The sequence below is a fragment of the Babylonia areolata genome, chromosome 26 (genome assembly GCF_041734735.1).
Source record: "Babylonia areolata isolate BAREFJ2019XMU chromosome 26, ASM4173473v1, whole genome shotgun sequence".
NCBI classification, from domain to species: Eukaryota; Metazoa; Mollusca; class Gastropoda; order Neogastropoda; family Buccinidae; genus Babylonia; species Babylonia areolata.
In genome coordinates, this window is record NC_134901.1 from 8,713,276 (window position 1) to 8,740,775 (window position 27,500).

The 27,500-nt window shown below is 39.7% G+C and overlaps 1 protein-coding gene across 1 annotated transcript in view; it reads right to left on the reverse strand.

The window, feature by feature from the left end:
* Positions 1-9,057: 9,057 nt before the first annotated feature.
* Positions 9,058-27,500, reverse strand: part of LOC143300384 (nucleolar protein 9-like) — a 20,619-nt gene continuing 2,176 nt past the window's right edge. Inside the window, exons 2-11 of the mRNA XM_076614006.1 lie at positions 27,389-27,500; positions 25,518-25,616; positions 23,478-23,628; positions 21,586-21,775; positions 19,247-19,375; positions 17,699-17,836; positions 15,881-16,105; positions 14,986-15,250; positions 12,736-12,785; positions 9,058-9,602 (exon numbers count right to left, since the gene is read on the reverse strand). The exon at positions 27,389-27,500 is cut by the window's right edge and continues 344 nt beyond it. Of these exons, the coding sequence (XP_076470121.1) occupies positions 9,108-9,602; positions 12,736-12,785; positions 14,986-15,250; positions 15,881-16,105; positions 17,699-17,836; positions 19,247-19,375; positions 21,586-21,775; positions 23,478-23,628; positions 25,518-25,616; positions 27,389-27,500 (1,854 nt within the window). The 3' untranslated portion in view covers positions 9,058-9,107. The remainder of the gene's footprint in view (positions 9,603-12,735; positions 12,786-14,985; positions 15,251-15,880; positions 16,106-17,698; positions 17,837-19,246; positions 19,376-21,585; positions 21,776-23,477; positions 23,629-25,517; positions 25,617-27,388) is intronic.

Sequence of the window (27,500 nt, forward strand, 5' to 3'; positions counted from 1 at the left end):
AAACTCGCATTTATGCAGCAGCTAGGTAGAGGACCCATGTCACTGAAGGGTGACCAGATCATGGGTCTGTTACCCATGAACCTACTGCTCTTTATGTTCGGTGGTAGGATAGGCCATATTTTCTACATATCACAAGGGAAATCCCCTGCTATTCTTAGACTCCATATTTTCTGTGTTTGTAGCACAAGGGAATTTTGCACTCTAAATTAACTGGCGGTGAAAGGGTTAAAACACATCAGCGTCCGGATATACAGGACGCGAGAGAGTCTGAGCCCACGGGATCGATTCCACTGACCTATTTTTAGACCAGTGGATCGAATCCCACACTCGCTAGTAGTATTATCTCCCCCTCTACTAGACATTGAATGGTGGTCTGGTAGCATGCACTTGGCGCACGTAAAAGAACCCACGGCAACAAAAGTGTTGTCTCTGTCAAAATTCTGTAAGAAAGTCCACTCTGATATGAAAATCACATACATTTGCAAGCAGAAAATAGGGGTTGGGGGTGGGGCTGCACAGTAGCGACGCGTTTTTCCATGGAGAGCAGCTCGAATTTCACAGAGAAATTTATACAATACAATACAATGCAATACAATGCAACGCGACGCAATACAATCAATACAATACAATACAATACAGTACAATACAGTACAGTACAACTGAATTCCATTAAAACTTAGCAATGACCGGCTTGCGAAACACTCGGAGAAGGTTCCATGCTCAGATTGAAATTACAACTGGTATATATAGCGATCCGCTCCTGTGTGTGCAAAATATTTCAAATAAACGCCCCCAAAATCAGGTCACTGAAGCACTTACATCCAATAAGTACACATAAAGACACCCGCTCTTTTGGGCTGTTATGATTTCCAATCGCTCTTTTGGCATGGGACAAAACATACATTTGTAGGCCAGTTGTCGAAAAGCGTTCTCGTCACCCACACTCTCAAATTTCCTGCGTCAAGAGACAAATATGTCTGGTTAGGAATTTATGTTCTGGTTTGTTGGAGCCTTCCAATGTTTCATGTACATAATTGTGAGAAAATAGTGTCCTTTTTGTGTAGGTAGATTAATATACACGTGGTTGATGTAGTTGTATTATTATTTGGTGAACTGATTGTTAAACTGTGTTGGTTGTGTATGGGTGAACTGTGTTTGTTGTGAATTTGATTGCATGTGTTGTTGTCGTTGTTGTTTGCCCTGTGTAAAAGTCACCTTTTTAACCCATCCTCTGCAGTATAGTTATTCGAATGATGATTTATTCAATGAAATTGTTAAGGACGGTTCACTTTTATTCTGATATGAAAGTATTGTTTGTTCATTCACTCATTCATTTATTAATTCTGGGCCCTTTTTTTTTTTTTTTTGGTTTCTTTGTTGGATTGATTAATCAGTTGATTAGTTTTTTTCCCCTTTCATACAACATTCAATCATCTGGGAATTTTTGTTTGTTATTCATTTATGAAATTATATTGTTTATTTGCATAAAAAACAATACCAGTGCACTTTCATCAGTCGATATGTGTATAGTTGTGATAGGCTGCTTACTTCTGTTAATGTTACTGGAATATTTTTGTTGTTCAGTGTGAGTGTATTCTCTCTGTCTGTCTGTCTGTCTGTGTCTGTCTGTCTTCATATATATATATATATATATATATATATATATATATATATATATATATATATATGTGTGTGTGTGTGTGTGTGTGTGTGTGTGTGTGTGTGTGTGTGTGTGTGTTAGTGCAATTCCCCCACCCCCACCCCACCCTTAAACTTCTGGTATTAATGTGGTTAGAAATAGATGAAATTGTATATACATCTTAAAAAAAGAAAAAGAAAAAAACAAGAGGACTGTTGGTGGTGTTGGGGTTTTTGGTGTGTTCATCCACAACAATGCTGTGATCTTAGGGTGTTCGTTCTTTGACTATTAATAAAGTAGACTGAGCATTACATGGCGAGTTGTTCCTTCTGCCTCCATTTTTGTGTGCCCTCTCTTTCCTTTTTTTGTTTCTTTTCATGCCTTTAACTTTTTTTCTCCTTTCTTTCTTTCTTTTGTTTTCTTTCCCCCCCCCCCCCCGCCCCCCCCCCCCCTTTGTTCTTTTTGGGGAAGTTTGCGTACTTGCTTCTCATATATCTTCATGTATCCCAGTCCTTTGACAAGATGATTTGTCTGGATTAGATTCAGCGCTGTGTGCGTACATTTCTTCTTTCTTTTTTTTTACTTCTTTCTTCCTCTTCTCCTACTTCTTCTTTCCTTCTTTCTTCTTTTTTTTCTTCTTCCTCTTTTTCTTCTCTTCTTCTTCTTCTTCTTCCTCTCCTTTCTTTCTTCTTCTTTCTTTCTTTCTTCTTCTTAGAATTCTTCTTCTTTCTTTCTTCTTTTCTTTCTTTTTCTTCTTTTTCTTCTTCCTCTCCTTTTTCTTCGTCTTTCTTTCTTTCTTTCTTTCTTTCTTCTTTTTCTCCTTCTTCTTTCTTTCTCTTTCTTCTTCGTCCTTTTTTCTTCCTCTTCTCCTCCTTCCTCTTCTTTCTTTCTTTCTTCTTCTTTCTATCTTTTTTTCTTTCTTTTCTCCTCTCCTTCTTCTTCCTCTTCTTTCTTTCTTTCTTCTTCATCATTCTTCTTCTTCTTCATTTCTGATCGCATCCACCACAACCAGTTTTGATCCCCACAGATTCTTTTAAACCAATGATACAAAGTCGAATACCAATATCACTTCCAAATAATTCATATCTCACATAAACAAGAGTACTTTATCAACACCGATTCTTTTAAACCAATGATACAAAGTCGAATACCAATATCACTTCCAAATAATTCATATCTCACATAAACAAGAGTACTTTATCAACACCGATTCTTTTAAACCAGTGATACAAAGTCGAATACCAATATCACTTCCAAATAATTCATATTTCACATAAACAAGAGTACTTTATCAACACCGATTCTTTTAAACCAATGATACAAAGTCGAATACCAATATCACTTCCAAATAATTCATATCTCACATAAACAAGAGTACTTTATCAACACCGATTCTTTTAAACCAGTGATACAAAGTCGAATACCAATATCACTTCCAAATAATTCATATCTCACATAAACAAGGGTACTTTATCAACACCTAGATATATATACACCAGACTGAGAAGCAGAAAAGCAAGCCCACATCGATCTTTTCGTGCCCACGTCAGAGCGACACCATCTTGAATTCTGGAAACGATTCGATGTCAAAATAATGCTAACAGAAAGACGGCTGTGGTAATATCACAACAAGAGCACCAACAGCAGTAGTTGTGTATTCGTGAGTCTTGAGGGATCACGAATCGACAGTTGCATTGTGTGTGTGTGTGTGTGTGTGTGTGTGTGTGTGTGTGTGTGTGTACGTGCGTTCGTGCGTGCGTGCGTGCGTTGTGTGTGTGTGTGTGTGTGTGTGTGTGTGTGTGTGTGTGTGTGTACCGTGCGTGCGTGCGTACATGTGTGTGTGTGTGTGCGTGCTTATGTGTGAGCCCCTAATCCTTCCTCCCACACCCCCTCCTTCCCCTCCCACTACCCATCTCAAGCCCACTCCTTCCTCTCCCTCCAAGCATCGATAACTTACGCGAAGAATTCCGTTAGGAATTCTACCATCATCCTCCGTTCGGTCGGAGTCGAGGCCACATGCAAATTTGCAAAGCCTCCTGACACCTCGACATGTCTGGATAACATGAATATGAGCATCCCGGGCATGATCAATGATACCGTACTCCCTCATGTTGAGTAGTACAAATCGTGATTATATGCCTCTGCCTCCCTCGCTATCGCTGCGCAAATTGATAGTTACCTTTCATAATTTGTGTAGAAATCTACAGAACTGATCGGTGTGGTGAACTTCTCTGATGGAGGCAAAAAGGCCGCTTTGGTTACAGCCACATTTTACGATTCAGGAATCTTTGGCTATTTATTCGTTTTTTTTATAGTAGTAGTAGTAGTAGTAGCAGCAGCAGCAGCAGCAACAGCGGCAGCAGCAGCACTTCTAGCTACTACTACTGCTGTTGCTGCTGCTATTGTTGTTGTTGCTGCTGCTGCTACTACTACTACTACTACTGCTGCTGCTGTTGTTGCTGCTGCTGCTACTACTACTACTACTTCTGCTGCTGCTGCTGTTGTTGCTGCTGCTACTACTACTACTACTACTGCTGCTGCTGCTGTTGCTACTACTACTACTACTGCTGCTGCTGCTGCTGTTGTTGCTGTTGCTGCTGCTACTACTACTGCTGCTGCTGTTGTTCTTGCTGCTACTACTACTACTACTACTACTGCTGCTGCTGTTGTTGTTGCTGTTACTACTACTACTACTGCTGCTGCTGCTGTTGTTGTTGTTGCTGCTGCTGCTACTACTACTACTGCTGCTGCTGCTGCTGCTGCTACGACTACTACAACTACTAATGCTGTTGCTGCCACTACTACTACCAGTACTATTACTACGACTACTACTACTACTGCTGCTGCTGCTCCTACTTATTCCACGACTGTCACCATCGGCATCAGTTGTTTTCGCTTGGATTTGAGTGTCTCAATTTGAGCAGTGACATCGCGAAAATGAAAGAAAAATAACTGAATACATAAAAAAATAGGTAAAAAAAAAAAAAAAAACCCAATAAAGGTGAACTAATTCATAATAACATCAATTTTTGTCTTGCATGTCTTTCCCACCCTTGAAACACACACAAAAAAATCAATTGAAATCCATGAATAAAGCTCTGAATTAATACTGTCCTTCCAGCCTCTTACAGGATTACCAATTATTGGCACAGTGTTCACAAAAATGAGGGGACCATTTCGTAAAAGCAGGTATGATTCATGGAATGGAAAAAAAGAAATCAAGAAATGATTAAAACTATGCAGATTGTATATAGTTAACCACTGTCCTCTTTCTGGAAACACAAACGTATTTTTCAGGATACTACGTGCACTGTGAACAGCTTGAAAACTGCATTTAAACTACAGATGTTTTCCGCCCAAAATTACAGTTACTCAGTCATTTATTCAAACTAGTTTCTTCTTCATCTTTTTTTTCTTTTTTTTCTTTTCTTTCTTCTTTCTTTTTTTTTTTTTTTTTTTTTTTTGTTGTTGTTGTTGTTGTTGTTGTTGTTTTGGTCACATCTCCCGTTTAACAGAAAACATTATGAGGGGTTTTTTCCCCTTGAAATAATTATCATAGTGAGGGAAAAATCGTTGTGAAGCCTTCAAGAAAGTAGCTTTATTCTCGTGTGTGTATACCTAGTCATAAACTACGATAATGGATTTTTTTTTCTCATTAACTCACTCAGTACGACCAGTCCTCTCTTCTCCTCTACACAGACCCCTCGGATGTCCAGTGGGTGTCTGAATGACCCAACCTTTAGCTTCCGTCGTCAGAATAGTGATATTCTTTGTCAACATTCACCTCTTCAGTATAAGAGCCTTCCGCTTGCAATATTTTGATGATGGTAACTGGGGTGAAACGCTGTTAACGTCGTCTCTTTCGCCGTTCGTATGGAGAGAGTTAATGAGAAAGAAAGAAAGAAAGAAAGAAATGGAGACACAGCATGGCGAGGCCTGGAATTCCTTCTTATTATTATTATTATTTCTATTATCCCCCTAGTTCTTGATTAGGAATTCAAGATCACCCAGTGCGAGAAAGAAAGAAAGAAATGGAGACAGGTTGGCGAAGCCTGGATTTCTTTCCTCTTCTTCCTATTTCTATTACCTCCCCCTTTCTTGACACAGGAATTCAAGATCACCACCAGCGCGCTCTTCTGCATATTGGTGCGGTGTGCAGTTTCTCAACCTGGGGATTTTTAGCCCAACATACCGCCTCCCCCCCCCCCCCACCCCCCGCCCCCACCCCTCCACACACACACACACCCCTCCGTCCCCCATCTCCCCTCACATTAATCTTTGTTCTCCCAGTCCCACTCTTGACCAGATCACTCTGTCTTCCCTCCGCTGTACAAGGTATTTCATCCCTGATTAAAATAACCTGATTTGGTTTAACCTTTGGGAAATTCTCCATTCAGGAACCTTGCCAAGTGCGGGTAAGGAGGTATTGAGTGGCGATTATTTATCCTGCTGCTTGCATAATGATTTCTGGTTCCCGATAGATTTACGCTCAGTCTAGTCAAGACTCAAGCTAGAATGGCGAGCAAAAATAAACGAGAACAATGAGTGAGAGGGAGAAAGTGAAAGATATATGTGGATCGTCTGCTGTTTTGAGCAGAATTCTAGTGGTCTGTTGGCTACACCCCAGTTACTAAATAACTTAAGAATTATAAATTAACTCCCGGTAACTTTGGGCTGAGGAACATTTCTCAAAGACATTCTTCCAGTTTGAAGAAAAAAAAGAAAAAGAAAAAAAAAAGCAACCTGGGATGGGCTCGTAGTTTAGAGAGAGAGACAGAGAGAGAGAGAGAGACAGACAGACAGACAGAGACAAAGACAGAGGCAGAGAGAGACAGAGAGAGAAGGTCACAACTATATTTCAAAGTTTATTATCGTTTTTGGATGTGCATTAATAACGTGTCATTAGCGCTGCATGCTAATAGGGCTATCTACTATTATCACTACGATCTTTAGCGCCAATTAGTATCAACAACGCTACGTGCTATTAACACTACGTTCAGTAGCACTGCGTGTCTTTAGCACTACTGATTTTATCGCTACATCTCAAGAGCGCTACCTGTCAAAAATCTTGACTTGGTGTTTAATTCGAGCAACCGTTATTTCATTTGTAACTGAGATGGAAACGTGATGGTATCATCATCTGATCCTTGACTTAACCGCGGTATGGTGAGCAGCCATCAATTCAAGACGGTGGACAACTCTCTTTTCTTTCACCCCAGTGTGATTCTAGTCTGTTACTGATTGTGTGTGTGTGTGTGTGTGTGTGTGTGTGTGTGTGTGTGTACAGAAGGGATTCTACCACATCCACTCGGCTGACTGCATTTGACAACACATACAGACACAGACACACAATCACACACACACACACACACACACATATGAGCACAATCACACACACACACACACACATACTCTGTAAAACCTCCATGTGCATACACATGCTCTCCCACATAACCTGTCTTCTGTCCCTTCCTCTCCTCAGCTCTCTGTTTCAGTTTCAGTTTCAGTTTCTCATGGAGGTGTCATGGCATTCAAACAAATCCATATACAACCAATCTGCCAAACAGATGTCATTAATCAAAATTCCTTCCTTGTCAGGCCCTGAGTGGCCAATCTGCCCTCAGTAGCCTAGAAATGAGTGTGTGGAGGAAGGGGGTAGAGGAGGTGCAGGGTAATGTGTGTGTGTGTGTGTGTGTGTTGGGGCTCATGTACGTTTATGTGTATTTGACTGTGCTTTCATATCTATGAAGCTGCATGTTTGATGCATATCTGTTATGCATATGTGGGTGTGAATGTGTGTCTCCACGTTTTACATTTATTTGCTTATTTATCATCATTGTTGTCTTATTTAATTTATTTATTATTATTATTAATATTATTACTACTTAAAAAAAAAAAAAAAAAAAATGTACGCTTATATTTGACTTCATCAAGTTTTTGCGCCTTATACATATTATTAATAGTAGTAGTAGTTCTTTTTTATGTATTTTTGACTCACTTGTGTAAACAAAGTGAGTCTATGTTTTAACCCGGTGTTCGGGTAAGCGCGTTGGGTTAAGCTGCTGGTCAGGCATCTGCTTGGCAGATGTGGTGTAGCGTATATGGATTTGTCCGAACGCAGTGACGCCTCCTTGAGCTACTGAAACTGAAGCTCATTGTTTGGTCTGCATGAGTATTCACTGTTTGTGCTCATTATTTCACGCAACACTTGCACTGTCCAGCGATGATACTGATTGTGTCAATGATGTTACAGTGAATCTTATTTTGCTTGATTACATTTCATTTTCATATCTTGCACTATTCATGAAGTTAGACAGGAGAAGAGAGGGACAGAGAAACAGCGAGGCAGAGGGTGTGTGTGTGTGTGTGTGTGCGTGCGCGCGCGAGTGTGCGCGTGAATGTGTTCATATATGTGAATGCTGCTGCTCACACCACCTTCTTCTTCTTCTTCTGCATTCACTCGTATGCACACGAGTGGGCTTTTATGTGTATGACCGTTTTTACCCCGCCATGTAGGCAGCCATACTCCGTTTTCGGGGGTGTGCATGCTGGGTATGTTCTTGTTTCCATAACCCACCGAACGCTGACATGGATTACAGGATCTTTAACATGCGTATTTGATCTTCTGCTTGCATATACACACGAAGGGGGTTCAGGCACTAGCAGGTTTGCACATAGGTTGACCTGGGAGATCGTAAAAATCTCCACCCTTTACCCACCAGGCGCCGGGACCCTCAGACCAACGCTTTAACCACTCGGCTATTGCGCCCGCCGCTCACACCACCAAAAATGAAGGCTGGAAATTGAAATTAATAAACAAATAGGCCAGGAGAACGAAATATTAACAAATATTAAAGAGTGGTAACTCTCTCCATTCACAAGATACGCAACTTCAAGTCAATGCTGCTTATGCTACCAAGCTGAATGCTTGCACACAGGCAAATATAAGATACAGTGGAACAAACAGTAAGCAGCATTGTCTTGAAATTGTGTACCTAAGTGTCTGGGTGTGTTCCACTGTACCTTCCATTTACCTGTGTGCTAGCTGAATTGGTAGCATAGGCAGCATTCACTTGAATTGAGTACTTTGTGAATGGAGAGAGTTACCACTCATTACTATTTGTTAATCAAAGGCTGGAAAGCACACAATTATCCCCACTGTCATATATAAAGAAGAAAAAGCTGGAATCAAATTTTCAAAGCCACAGTTTCGATCAATTTAACACATACTTTATTTACACACTTTCCCCATCTCAATATGTATGTTACAATCATACAAGATTATCATGCAAACACGCAATTTATTTGAACACCCCCACGCCCCCAGCCCCCACCCTTCCCTCGGTATTACAATGACACAATCATAAAAGACATTCATATTTCATTCACTACCCCACCCCACCCCACCCACCCTCAGTATTACAATGACATAATTGAACAAGACTCATTTATTTTTTATTTAACAAGTTTAGATCTCTTTTTTTTTTTCTTTTTTCATCTTCTTCTTCACCTTTTCTTTGAGACTGGTCTCTGCCTCCTGGTGTTTTCTCTTACATTTCTTTGTGCTCTTTGCACTGTCTTGGTGCAACTTTCCTTCACCCTCTGATGAAAACTCTACGGATACAGCTTTCACCTCTTTATTTTTCTTCTTTTCGGTACTGTCCGGTCTGTTTCCATCAACCTCTGTTGAAAACTCAACTGATGACAATGCTTTCACGTCTTTGTTTTTCTTCTTCTTCTTCTTTTTCTTCTTCATCGCTTGTGGCGGGGTGGCTGCTGTTTTCTCAGAGTCTGGCCTGGACAAGGGAGAAAGACGCTGACTTTCATCATCATCATCATCATCATCTTCTCCATCACTGCGGGTCTCTGGAGGCTGAGCGGAGGGAGCAAGGCGTTTGGCGTCCTGCTGTCGCTTCTGCCGGAGGAAAAGAGCGGTGACGCTGTCCTCAATCACATCTTCTTTCTGGGAAAAAAAAACAACGAAACAAACAAACAAAAAGATTCACTTTCAGGGAGGTGTCAGAAGCATGCAGGATGGATCAATATACGCTGCACCATATCTGCTGTCAATCAAACAAACAAAAACAAGAGGCAAAGCCTTCAAGACTCACTTGTGCTTCGCACTCTAACCGGTAAAGGAATCACGAGGAGAATAAAACAACAAAAGATTAAGAATTCGTTAAAAAGTGTTCTATATTAAATATGATAACAAAAAAAACAACAAAAAAACAACAAACAAACAAAAATATATATATATATATATATATATATATGTATGTATATAAAATAGGCTTGGGAGAAAAAACAAAACAAACCAAAACAAAGGGCATGCAAGTGGGATCGAACCCATGCATGTTCAGTTCCGAAGCAAGCAGACTAATTCCAACCACTGCGGCGCAACTGACATCATTTTACTGAATTTAATACTGAAGGCAATGTTGACGTTTTCTTCCTGCGATAAATAGATGCGATTGTATTGGATGTAATAGCACCCTTTAAATCAATGGTATTTTTTGTGTGTGTTTTATCATGTCCCGATTATTCTTTTATTCCGGCGGTAAAGGAGACGTTGCCATTGCTTCACAGCACATCGCAACACATGGTAGATCTCTAGATCTGCACGAACAAGTCGACAACAAGCTGCGGAAGAAACGATTGATAAAATTTTTCTTTTATGTTCATTCCAGTTAATTCAGTGTCCGATTTAGTATATTGATATACAGTAAACACGCTGATGGTGTAGTTAATTTCACTGTATGTGTTCTGTTCTGTCCAGAATTTGTATTTATTTCCTTTTAATTGTGAACAAGAAAAACGAGGTCATGTCTTCTCACCAAACACAACCTTCCTTCCAGCAAGTCAGTTGGAAAGTGGTTTTTAGAATTTTCGGATTTTGGAACACACCTTAACGAAATAAAACTGTTAATAATACTGAAATACTGCTCAATTCGAGTGACTTACAACCTATTATTGGTATGACTGTGAAGACTTGTTTTCATACTATGCTTAAGCCAAATTTGGTTCTGGCAAAGTATTTCCAGAGAAAATGGCAATGTTAAAGTTTACTATGGACACACATACACACACACACACACACAGACAACCAAACACCAGGTTAAAACACAGACTCACTTTATTTACAAAAGTGAGTTAAAAATTAAATAAAAAAATAAAGAATCTTTAACTCTCTCCATACGAACGGCGAAAGAGACGACGTTAACAGCGTTTCATCCCAATTACCATCATCAAAATATTGCAAGCGGAACGCTCTTATACTGAAGAGGTGAATGTTGACAAAGAATACCACAGTTCTGACAACGGAAGCTAAAGGTTGGGTCATTCAGACACCCACTGGACATCCGAGGGGTCTGTGTAGAGGAGAAGAGAGGACAGGCCGTACTGAGTGAGTTAAGCACACACACACAAAACGAAAAACAACAACAAAAAACAATAACAGCAGCGACTGGCTGTCCTTCACACAAACCCAACGTGCTTACCAGGCCTTGAGAACAAAAAAAGCAATGCCATAAAAATAAAATTCACAATGAAATAAGAAATAAAAAGAATACTGATAAAAGCTGATATATAAGAAAAAAAAACAAACTAAGGACATCATAAAGACATCATCATGCATGTTGGCAAAAGCAAATACAAAAAAAGAAAAAAAATCATCATGTTTGTTGACAAAAGCAAATATAAAAAAAAAAGACAAAAAAAGAAAGAGAAGAAATCATGTTTGCTGACGAATGAAAACACAAGAAAAAGAAAGAAAGAAAAAGAAGAAAAGAAATCATCATATTTGCTGACAAAAGCAAATGTAGGAAAAAGAAAGAAACTAAAGGAGAACAGAAATAACAAAGTTGCAACGATAAAAGCAAACATATGAAAAAAAAAATAAAAAAAGATAAATAGAAGAGAAGGAATCATATTTGTTGACAAATGCAGATACAGCAAAAAAAAAAAAAAAAAAAAAAAAATCTTGGTCCACTTATATACTTCCATGGATGGAAGTTCGCAAAAGCAGCACAAGCCTGTTTAAGAATATCGGAAATATGCAAAACAGAGCAAGCTGTTTACGAATACCACTTGAGAATAACATCGCGCTCCATACAAAAATTGAATCCCTGGTTGCTCAAGCGCCGAAACTGCAGTCGACAGTCCCCCAGTCCTCAGAAATTCACTGATCTGTGGACAATTCTGATGTCTGGTGTGTGTTGTGTGTGTGTGTGTGTGTGTGTGCGTGTGTGCGATTGATCATATCTGCTATCTGTAGTGTTGTCTTGGTTCATACAGATACACATTACTCGGGTCGTTTTTTTTTTTTTTTCATGTTCAGAGGTATGTTATTATGCACTATTGTATATCTATCATTTCATGTGAAACGCTTAGAGACTATAATAAGGGGAGTTTGCATCATATAAGTACTATCCATTATCATCATTATTGTCACTAGAACTCATATGCACTGTGAGGCATCTTTGCCTTTTTGTTCTCCACTGTTACTTTGAGCTGTTTCCTGCTAATGGGTGTGTGTCTGTGTGTGGCTGAGCGTGGTTGGTCATTGCTGGGTGTTTTATTTATTTTATTTATTTATTTTATTATTATTATTATTTTTTTTTTTTTTCAAGTTAGTCATTTAGTTATTTATATATATATATATTTATTTTTAAAAAAAAAAATTTTTTGTATGCTTATAGTTGACTTCATCAAGTTTTTGCGCCTTATACATATTATTATTAGTGGTAGTTCTTTTTTATGTATTTATTTATTTTATCTTATTTTATTTATGTATTTATTTATTTATCTATTTTTATTTATTTATTTGTTTATTCATTTAATTATATTTTTTCAAGGCCTGACAAAGCGCGTTGGGTTACGCCGCTGGTCAGGCATCTGCTTGGCAGATGTCGTGTAGCGTATACGGATTTGTCCGAAGAACGCAGTGACGCCTCCTTGAGCTACTGAAACTGAAACTGGGCGTGGCTGCATGTGAACGGGCGACTGTCAGGGTAACAGAGTCTAAATCAACTCAGAGAAACGCACTATATGAACGCCATGCATTGTCAGTATAACCATCACAAGCACAGCAAGCATACCTGCTCCCTGTCTTCAGGCTCCTCCCTCTTTTTCTTCTTTGCTGGCGGTTCTGAAACATGATACAGACAGTCCACAGGATCAGAGCGCAGTGAGAGAAATGCGTCATGTTGCGTGCCAGGTATTCCTCAAAAAGGAACATTCAAATGCATTCACAAAGTGAACTGTTTACATGCAGAACAACAATCAATTATCATTCAACCTATTAACAACCAACAAAACAAAACAAAACAAAAAAAAAAGAAGAAAAAAGTGCTGTATGTGTGAATGTCACAATGTGCATGTCACATGTAATAACTGTACACATGCATGTGTGTGTGTGTTTATATATATAAACATATATATGCACTTGTGTAAACACACATGTCGGTGTTGTGAGCTTGTGTCAGGTTGCACACTGTTTTGTCTAAAAAAGCAAACAAAGTCATGTTCCATTCCATGATGATATAATGTGACCACATCATCACTTCTGTTCTGGGCAGAAATTTCTTCACCACCCTCGAACGTTTCTCTGAAATTCATGTTTTCATTCAAGTCTTTTGTTTTTTTTTATTTTTCTTCTTTTTTTTTTTTTTTTTTTTTTTTCAACACTTTCCTGATTTCGACTTGACAGGATCCTTTGTAACTCTCCCAACTAGAGGTGGCTTTGTGGTAAAGGATCCACCTCAGAAACAGGAGAAGCTGAGGTTGCTGAATTGTATCCAACACTCTCCTGGATGCTGCTCATTCAGATTGATGAGATGATAAACCAAGGTTATATGTGCAGCATGCACTTAAAAAAAAAAACAACCCGTAAAAGAACCCATAGCAATGAGAGAGCTGTCCCTGGCAAAAATTCTGCGGTAAAATCCACTCTAGTAAGCACATGTGTGTGTGTGTGTGTGTGTGTGTGTGCATGCGTGACTGAAGCCTGACTGAATGAAACAGGAAATGAATGATGAGTGCCTACAGGCAACTCTCAGATGTCTCTACCCAGGTAGGCGGCCTGTCGTTCAAATGACTATGTTTGTAAAGCACTTGAAGTTTGGTCTCTGAGAACAGGCCCTACAGATATAGATATAACTTTATAAAAACTTTTCCCCCTTTTTTAGCACTTTCCATCAACAAGCTTCTCTTTTGTAACTCAAATCACTCACCCGCACATTCATACAAAAGCTCTTTTGTCATCCTCTTTCATTTACCAAAGTCACATTTTCATGCAAGTCTTTTTACCCTTTTTTAATTTGGTACTTTCTCACAACATGTACAAGTTTCCATTTTTGAGTAAACAAGCGACGGGCGCAATAGCCGAATGGTTAAAGCGTTGGACTTTCAATCTGAGGGTCCCGGGTTCGAATCTCGATGACGGCGCCTGGTGGGTAAAGGGTGGAGATTTTTACGATCTCCCAGGTCAACATATGTGCAGACCTGCTAGTGCCTGAACCCCCTTCGTGTGTATACGCAAGCAAAAGATCAAATACGCACGTTAAAGATCCTGTAATCCACGTCAGCGTTCGGTGGGTTATGGAAACAAGTACATACCCAGCATCCACACCCCTGAAAGCGGAGTATGGCTGCCTACATGGCGGGGTAAAAACGGTCATACACGTAAAAGCCCACTCGTGTATATACGAGTGAACGTGGGAGTTGCAGCCCACGAACAAAGAAGAAGAAGAAGAGTAAACAAGCTCTCCTATGTAACTCTCCCCAAACTTTTATTTCTCTATCTGTGGTCTGTTGGTCTTCATGCAGTGTCTTGTGGGTGGATGTTTATGTGTGTTATATGCGTGCATATATATCTATATATAGATATATATGTGTGTGTGTATTCTTGTATGTGCACAAGCATATGCATGTGTGTACATGTGAATGGTATATTATGTGCTTTTCTATGTGATCATATTTGCAATTGTATCATTATCTTGATGTGTATAGATTTTTATCTTCTAAGTCATCATGTACTCTTGTATGCTTGTGTACATGTATTGTTTCATGTAAGGTAAGCATCAGAGCCCATTGGTATGGAGAGTTTGCGCCACATAATAATATATTATTCTCATTTTATGACACTGAGTCTGACAAATGTATATTTCAGCCAATGTCATGTGAGACTGTGTTGATTTTGTACATATTTTACGTCAGTTAGTCTTAGATTTGTATATTTTATTGTAAAGAGCAGTGAGCCCCCATCTGAGATGGGGGTACTGTGATACATAAGCCTGCATTTTTTTATTTTTTTATATATAATAATTTCTATTATCATTATCACTCACCGGCAGTTTTGTGCAGAAGCTCCTTCATCATCCGCTTCCGTTTGGCCAGCGCCCCTTGCTGCTCCTGCCAGCGCTGGCGGTTGGTGGCAAACAGCGCCAGCTGGAAGCTGCGATGCAGGAAGTGGCCGAAGCGGTCATTGCGAAGACGCTCACTGTCGGCCAGCTCCTTGGCCAGTCCTGTGCGCTGGGCCAGGCTGAGGTTGCCCCACACGCTCTCCAGGCAGCGGCTGCCGTTCTTCGTGCAGGCCACCTCCAGGAGAAGACCCTGCGATGCGGTGTGCAGGGAATTAATACATGCTTCAGTTTCAGTTTCTTTAAGGGTGTGTCACCGCGATGCGGTGTGCAGGGAATGAATACATGTTTCAGTTTCAGTTTCTTTAAGGATGTGTCACTGCGATGCGGTGTGCAGGGAATGAATACATGTTTCAGTTTCTTTAAGGATGTGTCACTGCGATGCGGTGTGCGGGGAATGAATACATGTTTCAGTTTCAGTTTCTTTAAGGATGTGTCACTGCGATGCGGTGTGCAGGGAATGAATACATGTTTCAGTTTCAGTTTCTTTAAGGATGTGTCAGTGTGGTGTGGTGTGCGGGAAATGAATGAGGCGTCACTGTGTTTGAACATATCCAGACATGCTACACCACATTCACTAGGCAGATGCGTAACCAAATGCACTGGTCAGGTCATAAGTGCATGCATACAAATACAGTGTACCTGTCAGAATGGATTTCTTCTACGTACGTTTGCCAGAGGACAACATTTATCAAATGAACCAAACTAAATTGACTGAAAAAAAATTGTTTAAACTGAGGTTTTGAACCTGGAAACCTTGCTCCATCCAGAAAGTCCCACCCGTGGGTAACACACAGACCAAGTTCCTTCCTTCCTTCCTTACCTTCAGCTTCCTGAGGAAGATGTCACGGTTCTTCTCCAGGATGGAGGGGCTGGAGAAGAAGACGTCCACCACGTGGCTCCCCGCGGGGTCACAGCAGAGCACCTGCAGGTCGGCAGGTGTGAAGTCCAACAGCCCCAGCGCCGCGTGCTTCGGTTTCTGGAACTGCAGCAGCTCCTGGACCAGCCGTGATCCGTGCATGTTGAGTGGGCCTTTGAGTGCAGGGTCCTGGGGTGTGGAAACAGTGGTCACGGTAACAGTGATGATAATGATGACAAGATAAGATAAGATAAGATAAGAATAACTTTATTATCTCCAACTGGAGAAATTTGGTCAGGTGCATCATCACAACATAAACAAGTAAACAACATGGGGACCATAACTGTAAAAGCCAACAACAGCCCCTACAAATATCACGAAGATACAAATGTAAAAAATATCACATACATCGTTTCATACATACATCCACACACTGCAGGTAATAACTAGTATTCTTAATGTAAAAACAGAAAGAATTAAGAAACATTATTTGAATATAATTATAAACATAGCCTACTATACTGCACATTGATTATAATAGACAGATAAGATAAGAATAAAGATGAATTGCGGAAAACCACAACCAGATAATCAGCACACACCCGCACCGCATCCCCCCTCCCCACCACCCACCCCACACACACGGATAACTTGATTAAACAAGAGTAATAAACATATGTTCTCAAATAAAAGCATTTCACATATTCGCTTTTAAAAACATTGCAATTAATTGACGATTATACAGTTTACTGGTTACAGTAGCAATAATAATTCAGCACCTTGGGTGGGACTTTCAGCACTGGGTGTGGAAGTGATGGTCATAATAAAGGTGATGATGATGATAATTTTAGTAATAGTACCCCTGAAAACGGAGTATGGCTGCCTACATATCGAGGTAAAAACGGTCATACACGTGAAAGCCCGCTCGTGTACATATGAGTGAATGTGGGCGTTGCAGCCCACGAACGAAGAAGAGGAAGAAGTAATAATAATTCAGCACACCGAGTGGGCCTGGGGTGTGAAAACGATGGTCATGATAACAGTGATGATGATGATGATGATGATGATAATTATAGTAATAGTTACAGTAGAAATAATGATGATGATTATTATAGTAATAGTCATAGTAGTAACAATGATGATGATAATTATAACAACAGTCATAGTAGTAATAATGATGATGATAATTATAACAACAGTCATCGTAGTAATAATGATGATAATTATAGTAATAGTTATAGTAGTGGCAATAATGATGATGATAATTATAGTAATAGTTATAGCAGTAATAATGATATAGTCATAGTAGTAATAATGATGATGATAATTATAGTAATACTTATAGTGGTAATAATGATGATGATAATTAGTGATAGTCATAGTAGTAATAATGATGATAATCATAGTAATAGTTATAGCAGTAATAATGATGATGATAATTATAGTAATAGTCATAGCAGTAATAATGATGATGATAATTATAGTAATAGCCATTGCTGTAATAATTATGATAATTATAATAATAGTCACAGCAGTAATAATGATGATGATAATTATAGTAATAGTCATAGTAGTAATAATGATGATGATAATTATAACAATAGTCATAGTAGTAATAATGATGATAATTATAGTAATAGTTATAGTAGTGGTAATAATGATGATGATAATTATAGTAATAGTCATAGCAGAAATAATGATGATGATTATAGTTATAGTAGTAATAATGATGATGATAATTATAGTAATAGCCATAGTAGTAACAATAATCCAGCGCCTCACCTGTGCTCCTTCAGCAGGCTTGTCCTTGCCCTCCTCCTGAGAGAAGAAAACTTCGTAGGCGGTGAACGTGATGATCAGCTTCATCAGCGACTTCTGCCTCTCCTGGGGCTCTTTGCAGTGGAAAGCTTCCATCAAAGTCTGCAACAAGACAGACAGTATTCAGACTTCTGTCAGAATCTGCAGCGCTACAATCACATCTAAGACTTCTGTCAGAATCTGCGGCACTACAATCACATCTAAGACTTCTGTCAGAATCTGCAGCGCTACAATCACATCTAAGACTTCGGTCAGAATCTGCAGCACTACAGACAATCACATGTATTCTAAGACCTATCAGAATCAGTTGTACTACAGACAGTTGCATCTAAGACTTCTATCAGAATCTGCTACACTACAGAATGTTGTGTCTAAGACTTCTATCAGAATCTGTCACACTGCACACAATTACATCTAAGACTTCTATCTGAATCTGCAACACTACAATCACATCAAAGACTTCTGTCTGAATCTGCAGCATTGCAGACAATCACATATATTCTAAGACCTATCAGAATCTGCTATACTACAGACAATCACATCTAAGACTTCTGTCAGAATCTGCAACACAACAGACAATCACATCTATGACTTCTGTCAGAATCTGCAGCACGACAGACAATTACAACCACCTTTCTCTGACAGATAAATATCCACATTTTCAATGTATTATGAATGATACTGCTTTTGCTCATGGTTGACCTTTAACCCATATGATGGAGCTTTGTAATACTAATCCAATCACAGACGATATCACTTGCCGATAAAAGAATGAACAGAGGAATTCCAAAATTTTTATCCTTTTTTAAAAAAATTTTTTTTTATGGTCTTGATGTTTGCATTTGTTGGGGTTTTTTTTTATGGGTTTTTCTTTGGAGGTGGAGTAGCTGTTGTTGCTGTCTTGTTTCCCTCCATTTTGACTGTATTTTTGCAGACATTTGGAATAAATCATAAAGAAAAAAAAAAACTGGGGAAAAAAAGAAGCACAGACATAATTCAGGCATCTGAGTGTGTAACAGCACAGACACAATGCAGGATTCTGTCAGAGAGTTGACACAGCCCACAGACAATTAAGGCACACAAGTGACTGTCCAGTGGTACTTATAAAAAAGAAAAAAAAAAAAAATTGGAAGCTTCAGCTGGTTTTGTGAGTTTGACTCAATATTTTTATGCCGGATGGACAAGTTTTAATCTGACATCCTGGTGGATTTCAACATTCAATGCCATTTATGATGTCAGACCATATCACACATACACAGACACACACACAGACACACACACACACACACACACACATACACACACACACACACACACACTCACACACACACACACACACACACTCACACACACACACACACACACACACACACTCACACACACACACACACACACACACACACACAAACACACACACACACACACACTCACACACACACATACACACACACATACACGCACACACACTCACACACACACACACACACACACACACACACAGAACACCCTCACCATGATGAAGTCATCCTGTCTGACACGCAGTCGCCGACATCCCTCAGCCAGACTGGTGACCAGACCAAAGTACCCCACGGCCAGCACGTCCTCTAGGTGTTTCGACAGCTCTTCAAACAGCTTCTCCATCTGGGGAAAACAAACAGCTTCGACAGCTCTTCAAACAGCTTCTCCATCTGGGGAAAACAAACATCTTCGACAGCTCTTCAAACAGCTTCTCCATCTGGGGAAATCAAACAGCTTTGACAGCTCTTCAAACAGCTTCTCCATCTGGGGAAAACAAACAGCTTTGACAGCTCTTCAAACAGCTTCTCCATCTAGGGAAAACAAACAGCCTGGACAGCTCTTCAAACAGCTTCTCCATCTGGGGAAAACAAACAGCTTGGACAGCTCTTCAAACAGCTTCTCCATCTGGGGAAAACAAACATCTTCGACAGCTCTTCAAACAGCTTCTCCATCTAGGGAAATCAAACAGCTTGGACAGCTCTTCAAACAGCTTCTCCATCTGGGGAAAACAAACAGCTTCGACAGCTCTTCAAACAGCTTCTCCATCTCGGGAAAACAAACATCTTCGACAGCTTTTCAAACAGCTTCTCCATCTAGGGAAATCAAACAGCTTGGACAGCTCTTCAAACAGCTTCTCCATCTGGGGAAAACAAACAGCATTGACAGCTCTTCAAACAGCTTCTCCATCTAGGGAAAACAAACAGCTTTGACAGCTCTTCGAACAGCTTCTCCATCTGGGGAAAACAAACAGCTTTGACAGCTCTTCAAACAGCTTCTCCATCTGGGGAAAACAAACAGCTTGGACAGCTCTTCAAACAGCTTCTCCATCTGGGGAAAACAAACATCTTCGACAGCTCTTCAAACAGCTTCTCCATCTAGGGAAAACAAACAGCTTGGACAGCTCTTCAAACAGCTTCTCCATCTGGGGAAAACAAACAGCTTGGACAGCTCTTCAAACAGCTTCTCCATCTGGGGAAAACAAGTCTGTCCTCTTCATATCACTACTTAGTATACTACTACTAGTACTAGTACTACTAACAATAATAATACCAATAACAGAATCAGTATTACATAGTATTGTGTATGTATTGTATGCCCGTGACTGAAAGCCAGACACAATGACAGAGGAAACGAATGAACGCCTTTCAGTCGGCCCCGTCCAGGTAGGCAGATGCCGTGTAAATGACTCCATGTTTGTACAGCGCTCAATTAAGAGTTTGGTCCATCTGGTCCATTCTTAGTATGAATGAATGAAAGTTGTTCTTCTGTGATGCCTCTTTGTGAACTATGGAAGTGCTGCTTTTTGGTTTAATTCTGGTATAACTCTGGTGATATTTGATTTTTAAATGAACTATGATCTTTGTAATTGCATATTTTGTGAAGAGAGAGACAGAGAGAGAGAGAGAAGAAGAGAGATAGTGTATGTGTGCGTGTGTGTGCGCGTGGTGTGTGTGTGTGTGTGTGTGTGTGTGTGTGTGTGTGTGTGTGTGTGTGAAGATGAGCAATGCGGTTTGGCTGACTGAAATGGAGAGGCACGTAAATTTCAGTAATCTGTATATTTGTATATATAGCTATTTCCATTTGGTGCCATTTAATTTATCTTTTTATTTTCTATTCATTTTATTTGTTTCTTGTTTTCTTCTTATGTTGGACATGTGCCGCTGCCAAAAAGAAAATCTATGTACCAAAGTATAGACAATAAAGTTTGTGTATTGTGTATTTATCTGCTGTCTGTTCTCTCTCTCTCTTCCTTCCTCAGTCCCCATCCCCACCCCCTCAACCGCCCCCTTTTCAGTTGAACAGTTCTTCCTCTGCCATTGATTTTCAGAAATCATGATTTCTAAGTAATGATAACAATAATCATGATGATAGAAATAATGATAACAATAGGAAATTTTCTATCTAAAATTACGTTTAAATAGCATACTTACCGTGACCCAACTAGTGCAGACTCCGGCAGGGGTCTGACATTCTTGTCGTGTGCAAACTACTATCCGCCTATGCGGAGAAAACGAAAGCAACTACGGCCGATAACCTCCCGGAAGTAGGTAACCTCCCCTTTGTCCCGCTAGCTAGCGCCCTCTTTTTCCGGCAGCCATCATGACTCCTGTTCCTGTGCTCTTCATACGGCTAAGTTTTTTTTTTGTATTTTCTGCCTGTCTGTTGATTCTCTGGTGTTCTTGTTTTTTGTCAAATTATGTCTCCAACCAGGTCACATAATTATGTAGCTCGATTGTATGTCATTTATTTTCAGTCTAATATCATTATCACAGATACACAGACTATATAAATAGATAAACGAACTATAACTATCAATCAACCCTCCATCTCACCAGGTCGCGGTCCTGGAGGGAGGAGATGAATCTCTGCAGGACATGGTTCCCCGTGGGGTGGATGGCGTAGTACAGCAGCCTGCCTTGCAGCAGGGAACTGAAGGTGTGACACATCAGGTCCTTCCTGCTCAGCTGGAAAATCACCTCCAGCAGGTGAGAGCCAGCCGTGTCCTGGGCCATGTCTGGAATGCTGGTGACACACACTGTAGTGTTAGTAACAGCAAAACCTATCAGTGCTGGGCCATGTCTTGAATGCTGGTGACACACACTGTAGTATTAGTAACAGCAAAGTTGAGTGGCCTTTTCTTGTGAAAGATGCCCACAAAGTTGCTGTACTTTATCATTGTGTACAAATATTAACAACATTGAAAGCTCCTGGCTTCTTTCATTTTTTTATGTCTGGTTTAACTTAAAAAACAACAACAACAACAAAATGGATAAACAAATGAATAAATGTATGGATTAAAAAAAAAAGAAAAAAAAGAAAAGATAAAAAAAAGAGAGATAAAAACAAACAAACAAACTAAAGGAAATTTTCTTCCTAAAATTACGTTTAAATAACATACTTACCGTGACCCACTAGTGCAGACTCCAGCAGGGGTCTGACATTCCTGTCCTGTGCAAACTACTATCCACCTATGCAGAGAAAACATAAGAATCTACGGCCGATAACCTCCCAGAAGTAGGTAACCTCCCCTGACTAGCGCCCTCTTTTGACATAAGTCAAACCCCACTCCCTAATATGAGTGAACCACTCCCTAATATGAGTGAACCACTCCCTAATATGAGTGAACACTAGGAGTTCACACAGAAGAACAAGATCTAGTTTAGGTTCACTGCTGAAAATACCTCTGTGTGTGAATGAGTGTGTGTGTGTGTGTGTGCACGCGCACACATGTATGTAACTGAAAAATGACTGAATGACACAAGAAATGAAAGATGAGCACCTAAAGGCAGCTGTCAGTCAGTTCTTACCAGGTAGGCAGCTTGTTGTGCAAATGACTCTGTGTTTGTAAGGTACTTTGAGTTTGGTTTCAGAGGTTAGGCACTTTATAAGTATCAGTATCAAACTACCCCAACTTACATAATTCTTTGGATAAAGATTGCAGTCCTGAACAACTTGACCTTAACTCATTCTACTCCAGGCACAAGTTGACTCGTACCATGATTACTTCCCCCTTACAACCAGATACGAGTATTCTCGTACCAACACACTATTCTAATTTCATCGATTCCTGTTTGGTACAGTTGGCATTCTAAATTGAACCGTTTATGGATTCTGGAAGCATGAAAACGAAGCTTTGTTTGATCGCTAAAATCAACAAATCTCCATCGATTTTCGCTGTCTTCTTCTTCTTCTGCGTTCGTGGGCTGCAACTCCCACGTTCACTCGTATGCACACGAATGGGCTTTTACGTGTATGACCGTTTTTACCCCACCATGTAGGCAGCCATACTCCGTTTTTCGGGGGTGTGCATGCTGGGTATGTTCTTGTGTCCATAACCCACCGAACGCTGATGTGGATTACAGGATCTTTAACGTGCGTATTTGATCTTCTGCTTGCATATACACACGAAGGGGGTTCAGGCACTTGCAGGTCTGCACATATGTTGACCTGGGAGATCGTAAAAATCTCCACCCTTCACCCACCAGACGCCGTCACCGTGATTCGAACCCGGGACCCTCAGATTGACAGTCCAATGCTTTAACCACTCGGCTATTGCGTCTGTCGCTGTTTTAGTGAACCACCCTGTTTTTTTTCTGCAGTGGGCTCATGCAGTGCTGGTCCAGGGGAGATGTAACAGACATGTGGCTGCAGGGGTGGAACGAGTTAAGAACGACAGTCAACAGGTCACCAACTACCCAGCATCACTCCAATCACACCATCTCACCTCTCCTCATTGTCTTCTGTCCGGGGGCAGGAGTCAGCGACTCTCTGAAGGATGGTCTGGCAGTGGGCGTGGCACAGCTCGGGGTCTGCTTTGTGCAGGATCATCAGCACTGCCTGCAAGAGCAGGCTGAACAAGGGGTCTTTGAGGTGAACTGCAGTCAGAACGTTAGGTATTCATTATCTTATTTATTTCTTCATTAAATTCAGCATACATTTCTATTTTATGATTTTGTCACCACTATCGTAACAATACTAATTTGAGTGCTATTGGAACTACTGAAAATGAGGATTCATGAAAAAGATAGTGTGGAAAAAAAAAACCTTTTTTTTTTTTTTTTTTTTTTTTGCCAATGAAGAAGGCATGTAAAGCAGTAAAACACTTTTTTAAAAAAAGAAAAAAAAAAGAAGAGAAAAAAAATAGCAATAAAAAAAGCAGGTGCTCTATAACCTTGCATACAAATGAGGCCACAAAATAAGACAAAAACAGAACGATTGGTATGTGTGTGTCCATCAGAAAAGCGTAGGAGGAAACTGCTGTTCCAACTATCCTGGCTAGAATTTGATTAAGGCAGACAGTGTTTTGCCCAAGTTACATCCCCATCCTCTCAGCCAACAGGGTATTGGGTATGGGCATTGGGGTGGTCCCTAAAGGTAACCAGCCCCTCAAGGGTGCACAGTGGTCTTGAACACTGTTGTTGCACCAGAGGGAAGTTAATGATGACAGTTGTGTGTGTGCGTGCGTGCGTGCGTGCGTGCGTGTGTATCCATGTGTATGTGTGGTGTGTGTTGTGTGCTGTGTGTGAGTGAGTGTGACTGTGAGTGTGAGTGTGTGAGTATATGTCTGTGTGTGTGCACGCACGCATGTGGCAGGTTTCACAGTGATTTATGTGGCATCAGTCTTGCAAGCTTAGAACTGTCAATTTTGTGTTTGTTTTACTTTTATAATCTATGTAAAAAATATAAAAAAAAGTGAAGGAGACAGAATACTTAATATTTCCTCCAAGTGTTGTGCTTTATTTGCATGAGACATGATGATTTGTGTCTGGTCATCAGAAAAGAGACGGACCCTGTTCCACACGAGCCTAAACCTTGAGTCAAACAATTTCTTGCATTTATGACATCTGATTCAGTGATTCGCACATTTTGATAAACTCTTTTTTTTTCCCCTGATAATACAGTATCTTTGGTGTTTCTCAAACCCAGGCAACCAAAATTTCAAGAAGTTTTCAACCAAAGAAAGACTGGCAAATATACCAGCCCAGTCTGTCTCTGAAAGTCTGTCAATACAGGGTAAAAAAAAAATGTGCACATATTCCAAGCACAGTAATCATGGCAACAGTCCTAAATATAAAGTTTGAGTAGTATTCATTTTCGCTCCAATTCCTGAGAGATTGAATCCGAGGAAAAAAAATTAATCCATCTCCACATTTTCACGACCTTCACCCCACTTTCATTGTTTCCTTGGAGATTTAAGTGATGACCTGGATATGGTTGAGTGCTCTGTGCATGTGTATTCATCCATTCTCCAAAGTATGCTACAGAAGGAAATGTAAGTTCATGATTTTTTTTTTGATTTTTTTTTTTTTTTTTAGCACAACAACCTTGACAACTCACGACCTTAACCTAATACCATCTTTGGCATTATCAACCCTTTCATTGCAAAGCCTATTTCACGCTCATTCACACTATTTGTCACTGACTGACTGAGGTATGTCTGATCACAGAATAATCATTTTATTTTTGTTTTATTTTTATTCTTATTCTTGCAAGTTGCATGCAAACTGTTCAGAAAGTATATAAACTATGTTTTTACGAAAGGAAAATTTTTTAATGAAAATACTATCCAATAATTACAATTTCTCAGGAAATTAAAGATTCTGTTACAGGAAAATTTCTACTATGAATCGAATGATGCTGTAGGATAATTCCATCCCGGGGCACTTTTTTTTGCGCACCAGAAGGGAACGGAAATGTCCATCCCGCAGCACTCAAGGGGTTAAAAGTAAACATCTCTGTGTACATACGCTACATGAATATTCACCTTCATAATCACAAACACGAAACAGCCTCTTTGAGTATTTGTCAAAGACGGCCTTGAACGTCTCAGGCGGTTTTCGCTTCTGTGTCTGAACTGGCAGATCTGTAGAACAACAATAATTATTATCAACTATCATGTCAAAATGTCAACTGTTCAAAATTTTTTACAATCATCTGCAACAAAATTAACAGTAAACTGCATCTGGATCTTTGTCCTAGTTAAATATGTCAAGGACATCAAATAAGCCTCTGTACTTGGAGTTGTACAGTCTTTGACCTTAAATCAAGAAAACATTATGATTATCAGTATAATATCACATTTGAAAGTCTCAAATTGTAAAAAGCATTCAACTTCAAGACAACAATACTATCAAGTACCATACTAAAAATCATTTTTATACTAGACATTCTAACTCCAGGAGACAACCTGTTTAGTTAAATCCATGCTGTTCATACATGTATGCACACACACACACACACACACACACACACACACACATTATATGCATGCATACATCATGGTACCCTCTCCTAATTCCTTGTAAACATTTCACAGAATTTGCACTGCACTGGGGGACATCAATGGATCAAAATCTGGCAGGTTTCAGTTTCAGTTTCACCAATCTAGTGACTGAGATAACACCAGATTGATTTATGTGGCATCAATCTTGCAAGGTGCTGTAGCTTTACGCCTTTAGTGTATATTTTACAATTTATACAATAATAAATATATGTAAAAATGTGAATAAAAAACAGAATACTCAATATTCCTTACAAGTACTGTGCTATATTTGTGTGAGACATGATGATGATGATGATGATATGTGTCTGGTTCCATGCACAGTAATCATAGCAACAGTCCTAAAAAGTAAAGTTTGAATTGTATTCTAAAAATTATATTAAGAGAAAAGCAGATAGATATTTGCTTCTATTCCAAAGAGATCGTATTAATAATAGAAAAACAGTTAAGTCCACCACCAGTTTCAGGGACCTTCATTCCACTTCTCACTGTTTCAGTTGATTAAAACTGATGACCCAGAGTGCTCTATGCATTTATGAATGCATATTTCGTTATTTGTTCAAAGTCATATACCTGAAAGATTGATCAGTATAATTTTGTAGTGATTGTGATAGGCGTACACCGCCAACATATGATCACGAGAAGCAGAGATATAATTTACTTATTATAATTATGTCCATCAATTCTTCAAAATTGAAGTTTTTGCTATTTTTCAATAAAACCTTTGTTTAACCACATCAGTAACACATCCAAAATTAGGGGGGGGGGGGAAGGGGAGGTCCAAGAAAAGTGCTATTGCAGCAGTTTACCCCCTTTTTTTTGGGGGGGGGGGGGGGGGGGGGGGATTTGGCATTCTGAATAGAAATGTGCAGAAACAAAGACAGAGTGACCTGCCATCTACACATCACCTTCACTAGTTTCAGTGTTTCACTAAAGTAATATAATTCCAGACCAAATCACAGGGTACTTTATGAACTAAAGATTTCTGACCATCACCTTCAGCTGGTATTACTTCTATTGTTGTAATGAATCTTCTGTCTTTCTTTCTCTAATTTAATGTTGTTGTTTTTTTTTACTATCAGAGTATAACTAGTATAACTGTGTAACTGATACTGGACAAGGAAAAAAATACACACACAAAAAAACACTGGGGGTAGTGAAATGCATGCTATGGGCATGTGAGTAAGAAAGTGTATGTGTGTGTGTGTGTGTGCGCGCGTGCAAGTGTGTGTGTGTGTGTGTGTGTGAGTGTGTGTCACTGTGTGCGTTCAGTCTAAGGAACATTTAATCTCTTAGCTCTAGTCTATAACGAAGGATTAAGACTGTTTAAAAATGATTAAAACAAATCTCCTCACCTTTCCTGGAATGAGAACCATGGCCAGACTTCTGGCTCTTCTTCAGTTCATGCGCCACAGACACCCCACTTGTTGCTTCCAGCAATGCTCGCAGCACATGGCTCCCATACAC